General features: G+C 40.0%; 1 protein-coding gene across 3 annotated transcripts in view; it reads right to left on the reverse strand.

Annotated features, from left to right (window-relative positions):
* R3HDM2 (R3H domain containing 2) overlaps positions 1-14,702 on the reverse strand; it is a 76,337-nt gene that overhangs the window by 14,094 nt on the left and 47,541 nt on the right. For 2 of the 3 annotated variants that reach the window (XM_063427392.1, XM_063427387.1), the window contains 8 exons: positions 13,575-13,804; positions 13,010-13,173; positions 9,421-9,513; positions 5,518-5,760; positions 3,816-3,942; positions 3,092-3,249; positions 2,271-2,425; positions 1,252-1,352 (listed from right to left, as the gene is read on the reverse strand). In XM_063427392.1, the coding sequence (XP_063283462.1) occupies positions 1,252-1,352; positions 2,271-2,425; positions 3,092-3,249; positions 3,816-3,942; positions 5,518-5,760; positions 9,421-9,513; positions 13,010-13,173; positions 13,575-13,804 (1,271 nt within the window). The remainder of the gene's footprint in view (positions 1-1,251; positions 1,353-2,270; positions 2,426-3,091; positions 3,250-3,815; positions 3,943-5,517; positions 5,761-9,420; positions 9,514-13,009; positions 13,174-13,574; positions 13,805-14,702) is intronic. The other variant, XM_063427400.1, reaches the window with a different exon arrangement.

The raw sequence follows: 14,702 nt of genomic DNA on the forward strand, positions 1-14,702 counted from the left end.
TTAAAAGTTAGCCATACTCTAACCTATTTTATATCTCATTGGAAACACAGCCAGGAGCAACACATATAAAAATCTAAAAAGTAACCTCTTCAACCCCTTCATTTGCCAACTTCAATTATCTGGATGTATTTGCATAAAAGGTTAGAGAATATTTAGTATCCCCTTTCTCTGTTCTAATTAGTTTTTACACAGTGAAAACACATATTTGAGGCAAATATTACACTTTAAAAAAAAAGAAAAAACCTTTATCTAGATCTGTCTGCAATTACCCTAGTATAGATATTAATAAAAGTTCTCTAAACCTTGGTATTTATGGTATAAAAACCCCACCAACAGCACTTGAGGTTTATAGTTGGTTGGCATTCAGAATGTCAGGGAGGTTTTCTTCTGCTTCCATTATCTGCACAGAGCCAACGGAAGCGGCAGGTACACTAAACTACAAAAAGCCATGCCTTGCCCCCTTCTCAATGAGCTGTACTCATCGACAAAAAACTGTGATTGTGTATATGTACTTGCAGTTCCAGCAGAAACTTCTCAATGAGAACAGTAGGTGTCAGGGAAAGAGGGACAGACTTGCAAATGCTGCAGAGAGTACATCTCACCGCTCGCCCAATTTTTAAAAACACTTCAAATAGCAAAAAAAGGATTTGGGATGTGTGGGGGGTGATTTTGTAAGGAAGTAAGGCCAAGAAGAGAGTAATGGGATATTTAAACTGGACACTTTACTCCATAAGCGTCTTAATGAATTTAAGTAGTGCCATTAACTGCAAACAGCCATGCAGGCTTTAAAAGTGCTCACATTAACAGACTTCCGGGCATGTGAGCCTAGTCATACTCTTAATTAACTACATTGAGCTAACTGCACCATATTTTTCTCTTTTTCCTGTGAGGCCACCTACCTTATTTGCAGTGAGGAGCCAAGAGGCACATAGAGGGAATGAGTCGCTCTAAAGAGGCTCCAAAGCTCTATAGAACAGGGTCATTCTCATAGGCTCTTGGAAATATGAGTTGCCACTCCTCCGCTACACCCAGGTTGTAAAAAGTCCAGAATAATACATATGTATTCCTTGGTGTAGGTGCCAAAGAATACATTTATATCATTCGGCACTTGTTCTATTATCTGCACTATTATATATTGGTCTATTTCTTCCTTGAGGTATTTCCCAAAATTGATTTGTACATAGTAAACCCAGTGACTCACTGAGCGTGGGGAAAGCATTTTGCACGTTTTTGAATTCTAACAATACTTACCTGAATACTGCTGTTGCAGCTGTGGAGGACTGCAGGGCGAAGGAGATTGAGACATCTGGTACTGCTCGGAGCCAGGAGGTGGGAGAAAGCCAACTGAAGGACTATAGCAGGAGACAAAATGATGGGAGAAAAACAAAAAAGCAATAAGATTTGCAATACAACATTTAATTCCACTTTAAGGTGTGGAAGTCATAAAGATATGTTGTATATTATATTACAAATACATGCAGCAGATATTTACATCCAAACAAATATTAAATAAAAGGAACCCATAAAGTCAACATATTCTACAAACCAAAAACTCACAATACAAACCAAAAACTCACAATACTTTCAAGACTATGCAAATGTATATCAAATAATCACTTTTCGCAGAAAGAAAGAAATATAATAATAATATAAGGCTTAAAGGGACACTCCAGGCACCCAGACCACTTCTGCTCATTGGAGTGGTCTGGGTGCCAACTCCCACTACCCTTAACCCTGCAAGTGTAATTATTGCAGTTTTTCATAAACTGCAGTAATTACATTGCAGGGTTAACTCCACCTCCAGTGGCTGTCTACTAGACAGCCACTAGAGGTCACTTCCTGGGTTCTAGCACAGGAAACCTGTGCTAGAGCGTCGCTGGACGTCCTCACGCTGTGTGAGGACCTCCAGCGTCACTCAAAACCCCATAGGAAAGCATTGAAATGATTTTTCAATGCTTTCCTATGGGGAGACGTAATGCGCATGCGCGGCATTTCCGCGCATGCGCATTAGGTCTCCTCGGCCGGTGGGTGAGATCAGTCTCGCCCACCGGCCGACGCAATCACTGGGAGGAGCGTCGCGGAGGCGGAGACAGCGGCGAGGGACATCGCCGCTGTCCCAGGTAAGTGACTGAAGAGGTTTTCACCCCTTCAGTAACTGGGGATTGGTGGGTGGGAGGGAGAGGGACCCTCCAGTGCCAGAAAAACGGATCGTTTTTCTGGCACTGGAGTTTCCCTTTAAATAAGACAAACAAATCATGCAGGAAGCACACCTGGAACCATTTTGCTGTGTCGGTGGTATAACACTGTAATATACTGGCATCCCTCCAGCAGGCATTGTTCCCTGAACAGACTGGTTTGCGGGTACCAGCACAGATTGCGGATACGTCTGCGGCACTACTCCCTGGGATTCATTGCCCACTGGAACCTGCAAATCAAAAATTTTGAAATTTAAGTACAATAATTTATGTGAACAAGCTTGAGCAATTTACACTAGATGCATAAAGAAGTCTTCATAAAAAGAGGCATTTACCAAGACTGAAGAGTTCTTTGCCTACATACTGACAGGCTATCTTATGAGGACAACCACTGCATAAAATCCCAACATAAAGAACCACAAATAAACAAAACCTAAAATTGGCAAAGGAGTTCCAGTACGCTAGAATTATAGACCTGTATGAAAACAAAAACAAATTGTCTGATAGGTGTATTATTATGTCTATGTTGAAAAGAAGAAAAACTACCACAAGAGGGCAGTCTTAAAATTAGAGGAGCAAAGGCTAAAAAATAATTTCAGAAAGTATTACTTTACTGAGAGGGTAGTGGATGCATGGAATAGGCTTCCAGCTGAAGTGGTAGAGGTTAACACAGTGAGAGAGTTTAAGCATGCATGGGATAGGCATAAGGCTATCCTAGACTTAAGATAAGGCCAGGGATTAATGAAAGTACCTAGAAAATTGGGCAGACTAGATGGGCCAAACGGTTCTTATCTGCCATCACATTCAATAATCTAAAGTCTTATCACCTGCCCTGATTGCCAAATATACATTCAAAAGTACTTAATAAACAAGAGGATTCTTCTCTTGACACGCACTTGATATGACGGGAGTGGAGTGTATTGCACCATCATGCTCTGCATTTGGCTTCCAACATTGGATCTCTGGTTGTTCAGGATGGCAGAATTCTGAGACTGCTGGACTCCCATCATGCCTTGGTAAGCAGCAGGCTGGTTGGGGATTACAGACTGCATACCTGTCATTAAAAGAGGCATATTGTTCAGTAGTGGCAACAGAGGCTGAAATCACTGATCGATACCTACGTAGGGCATAACTTTACAATTCTATTGTCAATTCACAGACGTGGAAATGTTTTTCCAATTTATCTAGATATAGCAAAATGTTTTAGTCATGGTTTATTACAGTAATATAGGTATAGATATTTTGAAAGAATAAAGAAAACTTTCTTCAAATCTTGTTATAAAATAATTAAAACAAAAGTCAGGCTTTATATGAAAAGAAACGCCTTGATCCAGTTCATGCCCAATCGTGGAGTTTCTCGTCATGTGAAGTCTGACTTTTGGTGAAACCTGCAAACGCCACTCTCTGCATTCAAGGCACTATTTATGAACTGTGCTCAAGTGAAACTTTAACTGGCTAACTGATCTCCGGCTTGGAGATTTGTCTTTGCCTTTAAGCAATAAAGGAATGACGGCTGTTTTGGAAAGAGTATAAGTTCTTTAATACAATCTATCTCTACCTGTAATTTTGTTGAAAATCTCAGACATAACCAATTAAAGAAGAGCCCTTTTACCATCTTACCTGCTTGCTGAGACTGCTGGGTGACCTGCTGATTGCGTTGTGAATTGTAGGCCCCTGGGTGTGATAGAGGTCGGTATTGCTGGCTAGAGTTTGGGTACTGCCCCGTGGGGTAATACGAGACCTGAATCTTCAGGAAAAAGATGAAAAGTTAAAATTTATTCTAAAACATCTGAATAATGTCTGCATATTACAACATTCATACAAATAGCTTGAAATGTTTGAGGAGAATCAAAACCACTCTTAATAAGTTAATGTGGGGTTTTCATGTTATCTACAACATATATCAGGGAAATAACCTGTTTTACATAGTATGTCAAGATACAAACGTATTAACATCGTCACATATATATGTATTGTAGAACACGCTATGATATTTGTTAATGAATATCTTGCTATGTCTTCAAAGCTGTATTTTTTCCCCATAAAAGTAAAACAATGAAATGGCAGATTCCACTTATACTCCTCTTTATTACATGTTAAAGGGCTTTCTGCTTGGTGCTGTGTCAGCAACAGAAAATGATATTGTGATGCCTAGGATAGTTGTATAAGCGCTCTCCACACAACATTGTTTACAAATATGGGTGTTTATATATCCAATGTGTGTATTGGATCATAGCCCATACTTTGGTTTAAAAGACAATAAGCAACCACCACAAACTGAATTTAAAACCGTATATGTTGCCAAATACCTGCAGAAATGCAGTTTTAAATCTGAAACACAAGGCCTGCCTTAAGTTTGTAAGACAATGCTCATTTGCATGCCTGTCTGAGAACTCTGGGATAGTTGTGGAAACATGGTTTGAGTTTCTGTACTTAAAGGGACACTATAGGCACCCAGACCACTTCATCTAATTGGGTGTAGTGTTCCAGGTCCATTAACCCTGAAAAAGTAAAATATTGCAGGTTTTTATTTTTTTATTTAAACTGCAATAATTACTTTTGAGGGTTAACTCCATCTCTAGTGGATGTCTTCCAGGTTGTTAGGTGACTTTTGGTAACCTGACGCTGGACATCCTAATGCTATGCAAAAGGACATCCTGCGTCACCCAAACCCCCATAGGGAAGCATTATACAATGCTTTCCTGTGGGGGAAGTCCTGAAGCGAGCACAGTTGTTTCCGCGCATGCGCATTAGATCTCCCCGTCGATGAGGAGCCTGAACCAGTGCTGAGAGACATCGGCACTGGAATCAGGTAAGTGACAGAGTCTTCTGCACCTTCTGAAAGTCCAGCTTGATATATGCAGATGATGCATAACAACAAAATGTTTTATTTTGCCACCATTCCAAACCTGCACCATATTTACACAAACAGTGGAAAATATAATGCGGTTTTCTACATGAATATTAACAAACATGCGTCTGTCATAGAGCTCTGTGTGGATTTTTTTTCTGTTTACCTCACAGAAAACTATCCCTTCAAAGGCTCGCAAGCCTCAGAAAACATGTATTACTTCAATTTCAGTACTTTATACAGAATTTTAATACCGCTATTCCCAATAGGGCCAAAAACATATACATGTGTTTCAAGGAATCTTTTGTCCCATGTGTATTTCATGTTATTACTTTAATTTAAGTATTTAATGATCAAAGCATTTACAGGCATCTATTTTAAATTCTTGCACACATTATCTTTACATGCGTAAAGCACTCAAGAGATAGACACATCAAAGTGAACATTAAAATTAGAAATACAGGAACATACTTGCTGTGGAGGTTGCATGAATCCCTGTGGAGGGATGACCTGCTGAGTAGGAGAAGGGTGCCCTGAGGAAGGGTAGCCGGTTGTGGGGATGGTTTGTCCCCCTGATGCCATGATGAAACCGGCTTGCTGGGGATGCTGGGTTATCAGGGGAGGCTGGTACATGGCAGAGGCTGGATCTTGTGTCTCAGTGGAACCTTGCCGACTAAGAGTCATCTGCCCAAAGTGACTGTTTAGATCTTCAGCCTGCAAAAAAAAAAAGTGATTAAATATCTTAAATTTGCTGCAAACACTTAAGGGAGTTTAATTAGGTACAAACAAAAAGTGCAATAAGGTTAACTTGTCTTTCGAGTTAAGTTTATAAATATTGGATTTAAAAATCATGATATATAAAATATGCACTTTTACATTTTGCAAAATAGGTGTAAATATAGCCTAAAGCTTTTTATCCCTTCAGTATTTTGGTAAAGGCCACACAAATACTTAAAATTGACATAATTGTAATCTTATATGTGTCTTTGAAAAGCAATATATACACACTGTATGGACACAAGTATTGGGACACCTGATCATTACATCAAAATGGACTTTTATAATAGTGCATTCTAAATACAAAGACATTAAAGGGACACTGTAGTCACCAGCACCACTGCAGCTTAATGTAGTTATTCTGCAGAATAGTTAGCCCCTGCTGGATTTTTGCAGTAAAAACAGCTTTTTCAGAGAAAAGGCAGTGTTTACATTACGGCCTAGGAACACCTCCAGTGTGCAGCACTGACATTCAGTGTCTCCGCCCTCTGCATGAAGACACTGGACTTTCCTAATAGAGATGCATTGATTTAATGCATATCTATGAGGAGAATCTAATTGGCCAGGGCAGTGTTTGGCTATGCCCCCACGGCCACGTTCTTGGCTGAGGTCATCAGAATTGACAATTGCAGCCAATCAAATGCTTTCCCATGGGAAAGCATTGTGATTAGCTGAGATCTTCCCTTCTGTCAGCCAAGAAGGCAAATTAGGAGCAGAGCCAGCAGACTAAAAAAAAAAAAAAAAAAAAGGTAAGATTTTACTATATTTAGGAGGGCAAGAGGGTGCCAGGAGGGGCTAGATAGTGTTTTAACACTATATGTTCAGGAATACATGTTTGTGTTCCTGGCCCTAAAGTGTTCCTTTAATATATAGTTGGTTCACCCTTTGCAGCTATTGCAGCTTACACTCTTCAGGGAAGGCTTTCCACAAGATTTTGGCATTTCTGTGAGAATAGCAGTATAGCATTTGTGAGGTCAGGCAATGATGTTGAATGAGAAGGCTCAATCTGCATTCCAGTTCATCCCAAATGTGTTTGAAAGGGTTGAGGTCAGGGATCTCTACAAAGTTGGATGCATTGCTTAAAATGTCTTGGTATACTGAAGCATTAAGATTTATTTTCACTGGAAGTAATGTGCCTAGGCCAACACCTAAAAAATAGCCCCATACCATTATCCCTCCGGTACCAAACTTTACAGTTGGTATATTGCAGTCAGGCAGGTCAAATTTACACCACACAGACGATTGGAATTGTACTTGGTGAAGTCAGCTTTGAGTGCAGCTGCTCGGCCATGGAAACCCATTCCATGAAGCTATGCCGCAGTTTCTGTGCGAATATTAATGTCCGTGGAAGTCGGAACTCTTCAGCTCAGGAAACAGCATAGCATGGGCGACTTTTACGCACCATGTGGCTTAGCACTCAGTGACGCCGCTCTGTGACTCTACATGGTCTTTTGCTTCGTGGCAGAGTGGCTGCTGTTGCTAAAGGCATCCACGTTTGAATAATCCCATTTGCAGTTGGCCGTAGAATATCTAGCAAGGATGACATTTCACAAAATCCTATCACAGCACCACCCTTGAATTCAAATGTTTATAAATGAAGATTGCATGTGCTTGATTTTATACACCTGTGGCAATCGGTCGGATTGAAATACCTGAATTCAATAATTTAGAGGTGTGTCCCAACACTTTGTCCATCTAGTGTACAAACAAATTTGCCCCTTAACTTTACCTATGTGTTCGCTATGTATTCAATGTTTCAAATAAATATTAGAACAATTATTCTGAAAAAAAAAAAAAAAAAGAAGCAGGTTTACTTTAATTAAGAGTTTAATTGCTGATTAAAAGGGACACCTTTAGTTTGCAAAACAACTTCAGCTCAATTAAGTTGTTTCGGTATATAGATCATGCCCATCTAGTTTCTCTGCAAAATGTTAAATCAAGTATTTTCTCCTGCACTGTTAATTACCTACTAGATCCTACAGGAGCCATATATACAATTGAAGTTTAATTAACAGAATAGGATATAAGAACTTCTGAATTAAGCACAATATCTGATTAAAAATAAAAGGTTTTTTATGGAGGCTGTGTGATTTACAGCCAGGTAAAGTGTGGATAGGGCTGTATAATCGGAAATAGAAGTGATATAACTCCTAAGTGACAGAGAATTGAGCAGTGGGACTGCAGAAGCATCATCTATACATAAAAACTGCTTCATCGTTATATATAGTATGACCCTCTTCGTATGTTAGAAGCCATACTTCTCTCTATACACACACACACACACATATATATATATATATAAACATATATACACACACACACACACACGTACATATACATAGTGTGACTGAATTTGACACGCTACACTACACAGACCCATATTAAAGCAATACAGTTGATGATCATTTTATAAGTAATAGACTGAACAACTCTTAATGACACAATTTGATTGTGATATTTCTATATTTCCCAATAATCAAATAGAAATGTTTAAATTCGAAGAAACAAGTTGTATCACACAACTACCCATAGCCAAGATTGAGAGAGCATTATCGGACTAATCAAAAGCCAAAGAAAAATGTATATAGAACTCTTTACACTGTGCACAAATCCACTTAAAAACAAACCAAGTAAAATGCTAATCATATCATGAAGTCCCTAAATACTCAAGAGCATCCAATACACTGGAATAGTGGTTTAGAACAGGAGCAAAGATTCTACAATTAGATAAAAGATCATGCCATTTCAGCAAACAAACGAATATGGAAACACAGGCACTAGGAATTATAATTAAGAGTTAATGAAATGAAAGGATCTAATGCTAGTGAAAAACAACTCGTGCAACTTAAAGTAAAAATGTCAAGTCCTATATGAGTAAGATCCATGAATAGGATGGTATGGACAGGAATCACACCACATTCCAGACTATCAGCAGAGCCAATTCAGGACAGTAGTAAGGTGGCCAAGCAAAGGCACAAGTATCCATGAACAAACCAACATGCATTTAAGGGACTCACCAAGGAAAGAAAATTCTTAAAATAGGTCTTATGGCTTACTGAGCACCATATTAAATATAGTTCACATACAGAAAGTCAAGCTTAGTCATTCTTGCATTAGAACAATGGATAACCTTGACACTTCTCAAAATTTGTGAACTTCATTTTCTAGGATGCTTAACCAGCTTTCATCAAATGTTCCATTTTTAGACACCCATGGTCTAAAGTTTTTCTCTTTCTCTCCGAAAAGATAGAAACAAGTTTATTTCAAAACATGAGCAATTCTAAGGTAAAGTGCTAAATTTAAACAATCAGCATGACTATATCACTAGTTTCTAAGGTGATTGCTCCATCAGTAGGCACTTTGCTCTGGAATTGCTCCAGTTCTGTTTGATGAAAAAAGGCCTATACTGCTAAACTGAGAGTTCCATTTTTAGAATGTAGACAGGAGACATAAAGCTGACAAGACTAGCAGGAGCAATTACTCATCATTCTCCACAGAAATACTCCATCTTGGAACAAAATACTAATTAGTAAGCAATCCCTCACACAAGTGATTCCATAAAATAAGAGGAGGAGGGGAATGGTTAATAGAATATACCAGATTGAACTGCTGGGGAGGTGAGACTGGCAGAAGGACTTGGGGGCAGGAGCTGGCGGAGTACTGGACCGGTTGTGGTGAGGGCTGAAGGGTCTTGGCACCAGCAGAGCAGCATGCAGATAATAGGATAAAGAAAGGATGGGTACGGAGTGAAAAAAGAAGGACAAACAAAAGGATGGGGAAGGGAGTTTGGGAATAAAAAACAAAAACAAAAAAAACAGTATGTTAGTACCACATTGTTAAAAGAAGCACATCTAAATACCTAATCTAGAAGAAATAAAATAACTACAGTTTTTATAATCTTAATTGTGGTGCATAATTTTATGGACACTACAAAACCAAGAATCAATTATTTGGACACAATACCACAAAGAACAGAAGTTCATACTAAGAAATGGAAGCATACTATAAATTCTGTTTTATTAGCCTAGTATTTTATTATCTTCTTTTAATGAGTTAATCCGACATCCTTTGTGGCCATGTCAAACTCCTAACCTGCATGCGGCCCTGGAAAGCGGGAGTTTGGTGGCACACCATCTCAACTGTATGGATAAATTTACCCAGGCCTTGCAAACAATCCTTACACGTACATTTCATTTGCAGTCGGTGGCTCAAGCTACTGCTGTAGCCCCTGTACGTTAGTCCAACTCCAGTAGCTGGTAATTACTCGCCTCCGGTACATATGACTACGCCACAGTTACAGTCGGGATCCTATGTTGCGTCGTGGTTTCCTAAACCAAGTTGACATACACTTTGTATAGAACCCCATGCGAGATGCCCTGTGCACATCTGACTACTGACTTCATTGTTGAGTTGCCACCTTCTAAAGGAAACACTTATCCTAATGGTGGTTGACCGGTTTTCAAACATGGCCCACTTTGTAATTCTGACGAAATTACCCACTGCGGAACTCTTGGCCAAAGTATTTGCAAAGGAGATATTTAGGTTGCATGGAAATCCTATAGAAAGTCTCTAGCAGGGGATCCCAGTTTATGTCTAGATTCTGAAAGAGTTCTTGCGCTGCACTCTCAGACAAACTGAGCTGCTGAACGGCTAACCAATCACTGGAACTGTACTTGTGCGGTTTTAAAACTTATTCTGCTCTCATGGGCTGAATTTGCTAGAAGCTCAGCTCATCATGTTTCTACTGGACTAAGTTGGTTCTCCTTGTGGCTTATGGTGTACAACCTAGTGTCCTAGTATGCCGTGCAAGGTATTTTCTGAAAAACTCGCTTTGGATACACACCTTCTTTCCATGCTTTGTTGGAGCAGGTTCAGAACACCTTGTCTCAAGCAAAAAAAAAAATGCTGATTGCCTTCAGGCTTTGATGCTAATCTACCTATTTTTGCTCTATTTTGGAACAAATTTCATAGAAGATACTCTGAGACATATGTTTTTTTTCGCAGACAACTTGCTCCAAAATACATTTGGTCTTCTAGTCATTCGGTGGACTCATCATGTATATTATGCTTCGATTCTGTTTAAATCTCATCATTAATATGTTTCCTCGCCTTTTACCCTGTTGTGATTCTAGTAGCCCAAGAACACGTTCCTTGTAATTCCAGTTCCTGGTTTCGGATTTTGTCTGTTTACTCAATTCTCCTGATCTCTTGTATCCTTTGACCATGGCTTGTTTAAAGGGACACTATAGTCACCTGAACAACTTTAGCTTAATGAAGCAGTTTTGGTGTATAGAACATGCCCCTGCAGCCTCACTGCTCAATCCTCTGCCATTTAGGAGTTAAATCCCTTTGTTTATGAACCCTAGTCACACCTCCCTGCATGTGACTTGCACAGCCTTCCATAAACACTTCCTGTAAAGAGAGCACTATTTAGGCTTTCTTTATTGTAAGTTCTGTTTAATTAAGATTTTCTTATCCCCTGCTATGTTACTAGCTTGCTAGACCCTGCAAGAGCCTCCTGTATGTGATTAAAGTTCAATTTAGAGATTGAGATACAATTATTTAAGGTAAATTACATCTGTTTGAAAGTGAAACCAGTTATTTTTTTCATGCAGGCTCTGTCAATCATAGCCAGGGGAGGTGTGGCTAGGGCTGCATAAACAGAAACAACGTGATTTTGCAGGGGAATGATCTATACACTAAAACTGCTTTATTTAGCTAAAGTAATTTAGGTGACTATAGTGTTCCTTTAACATTTATCCATATCTCTCCTGTCCTTGACCTCTGCATTCTCTCTGACTCCTACCTTTAGCCTGGCTACTCTGAAGGCCAGTATACAGCTTGTCTATTTATTGTGTTAGAGTCTGCATGTTAAGGTTCCAAGCCGATCCGGACAGTCACCAGATATTGGCGTAGAAATGAGGTAGGAGCCACATTAATTGTGCTTAGGTTCTTTTGGAAGCTTGATGCTTATTATTTTTCTCCATATGGGTGCAAAAATAAGTATAGATACCCGATTTAGCTGTGTGTCAGAGAGGAGCTCGAGCTCTATGGGGCCATTTGCTTCATGTCCAAGCCACACCCCTGTATAAAATTATTGTTATTAGAAAAGTTGTATAATTATGAAGTTTCTAAAGTGGAGAAATCGCTATAGAAATCAATGTATTCAGCAGAATCAATTTCAACTCTGTCACACAGTCACGTTTTATATATATATCCCTACTGAGTTCTGCATTTTTCTTCAAGTAAGCAAAGATGATTGTAGCTTGAGAATAACCACAGCTGGACACACCAACCATCAGAGAGTATGGCTTTGCCTTCTGAGACAAAACAGTTAAAGGAACACTATAATGTTAGGAATACAAACATGTATTCCTGACACTATTATGCAACAATCACTGTTTAGGTCATTGGAATTCCTCTAAAGGAGATTAAAAGTTTAAAACTTACATTTTTATTCCACACCATGCCGGACTCACCACGGCTGCCGCCGCCACCTTCATGGCTAAGATCATCAATCTTGATGATCTCAGTCAATACAATGTTTTTCCATAGGAAAGCATTGGAGGCTACTGTGCATGTGCGGCATAACGCTGCGCCAATCGGCATCCCCACGTAGGGATTCATTGAATCAATGCATCTCTATGGAGATAATTAATTGTGCAGCACTGTCTAGGATGTACTGCCTGAGTGACTGTCACTAGGGGTGATCTTAGGCAGCAAAGTAAACACTGCCTTATCTCTGAAAATGTATTTGATATGATTTTCTTTCATTGGACTAGATTTTCTTTGCATATTCAATTAAAACTGGTCAAAAAAACAAATTTTTGCTAAAGTGAAAAAAAACTAAACATTTTTTATTTACTTCCTAAAAGTAAAACAAGTACTTTTTTATTTAAAGAAGTATATATTCTGACCCTTTCTACTATACTGGAAAATGTAAGCAGAGAACATAAAATATGCACGACCAACTACAAGGAGAGAACAAAGTTGAGAATAAAGGTTTGATGTCAGAAATATCAGTGGAAACAGCAACAGGGAGAAGGAGGAGATGGAGAAAACTAGGAAGGGAAAAACAAGATTGACACAGGGTAAAGAAAGAGCGAAAGCACTAGGCAAGTAAGCAGTGAGACAGATGCAGTGACATTATATAGTAGATGGACTTGATGACAGTCTGGTGACTCACCTGTGACATTAAGTGGTTACTCATGGATTGATGCTGAGGAGTGGGTGGAAGTGCCTGGTGAGGATGGGGATGCGGTTGCTGTGCCGTGCAAGATATGACACTTCGAGTGGACTGTTGTGAGGAGGAGGCTTGGCTGCATACTTCTGGAGTGCCTACCGGCAAGCCTGCCAAGAACAAACAAATAAAGCCTCAAAGCGCAATGAAAGTGGTGAGAACGTCAGAAGAAAAGGGTGCACAGCATTGCCAAATACACCAGTATGTATCAATATCAACAGCTGAATCAGTCAGTGTGAGTCAGTGAAAGCTGCAAAACACTTTAGGCTCTGATTTAATAATTTCCTTTAAATATACATATGCACAGAGATTAATGACAGAGGACAACAGAAGAGTGTCGATTATTACAGTAAATCAAGATTGCAGCAGTGAAGGACATGGAAACAAGGTAAATCTAGAATACGCCCAGGCTTCCATGAAGTATCATTACAAGGCATGTGAACACAGAGTTTGTTTGTGTACGCAAAATGTAGTTGAAATGGAGGTATGCTGCATAGGTTAATAATATTACCTGGTCTGCCAGATCGGTTAATGGCATTCTTATTGCTGCCAATACTGTCTCCTCTACTTAGGATTGAGATGCCACTGAAGCTGCTGGCTTTGGTTACAGGAGGACGCATGTTGCGGCAAGACCCATCAGACTCTGTGCTGCTCCAGGGACGAGGATCCAGAGACTTTAATTCGCTTTCAGTGCTGCTCTGCCGACTGCAAGAGCCTCGATTCAGCAAATCTCTGTTACCTCTACAGGAAAAGACACTGCTTACATCAAGCTGTATTATTATACAAAAGGAGAGTACTGCGCAAATATCAATGATTTTATACATAAACACTATTAAAAGGGCTTTACAAAATTAGGCACAAGGTTCCCATGGAGACAAGAGACGCATCTAGGGTCCCAAATTTATTCCCCTTTTAAGCAGGAGGGATCAAAAGAGGTCCCTTAAGACAGACCTTTGGTGATAATTACTGTTTTTCTCCTCTCCTCTGGTGCCAAGAAAAGTGATAAAAGGGAGGTCTCCAGCTAGTGCCTGGGTCACCGAGTCAGTTAGGATCTGTCTGACACTGCATGATATGGTAGCAGTGGCAGCTTTCCTTGCTACCCCTCACTTCAATCCAGGCAGCATCTTGACAGCACTGGGAGGAAGTACCGTATATACTCGAGTATAAGCAGAGTTTTTCAGCACATTTTTTGTGCTGAAAAACCCCAACTCGGCTTATACTCGAGTCAATTGACTGTGTTATGGCAATTTACATTGCCATAATACAGACAATGGGGCTGTGTAGGAGGGGGGCTGGCAGAGCTGTTACTTACCTCTCCTGAAGCTCCTGTCAGCTCCCTCCGCGCCAGTCCGTTCAGCACCTCTGTCAGCTCCCAGTGTAAGTCTCGCGAGAGCCCCGGGGTCATAGTGCGGCCGCGAGACTTACACTGGGAGCTGCATGGACCGGCGCGGAGGAGGAGGGAGCTGACAGGAGCTGCAGGAGAGGTAAGTAACAGCTCTGACAGCCCCCCTCCTACACAGCCCATCCACTGGACCACCAGGGAGTGAGAGCCCCCCTCCCTGCCATGTATCAAGCAGGGAAAGGGGACGAAAAAAATAAAATAAAAAATAATAATTAAATAAAAAAAAAAAAAATGAAA

The sequence above is a fragment of the Pelobates fuscus genome, chromosome 1 (assembly GCF_036172605.1).
Source record: "Pelobates fuscus isolate aPelFus1 chromosome 1, aPelFus1.pri, whole genome shotgun sequence".
NCBI lineage: Eukaryota > Metazoa > Chordata > Amphibia > Anura > Pelobatidae > Pelobates > Pelobates fuscus.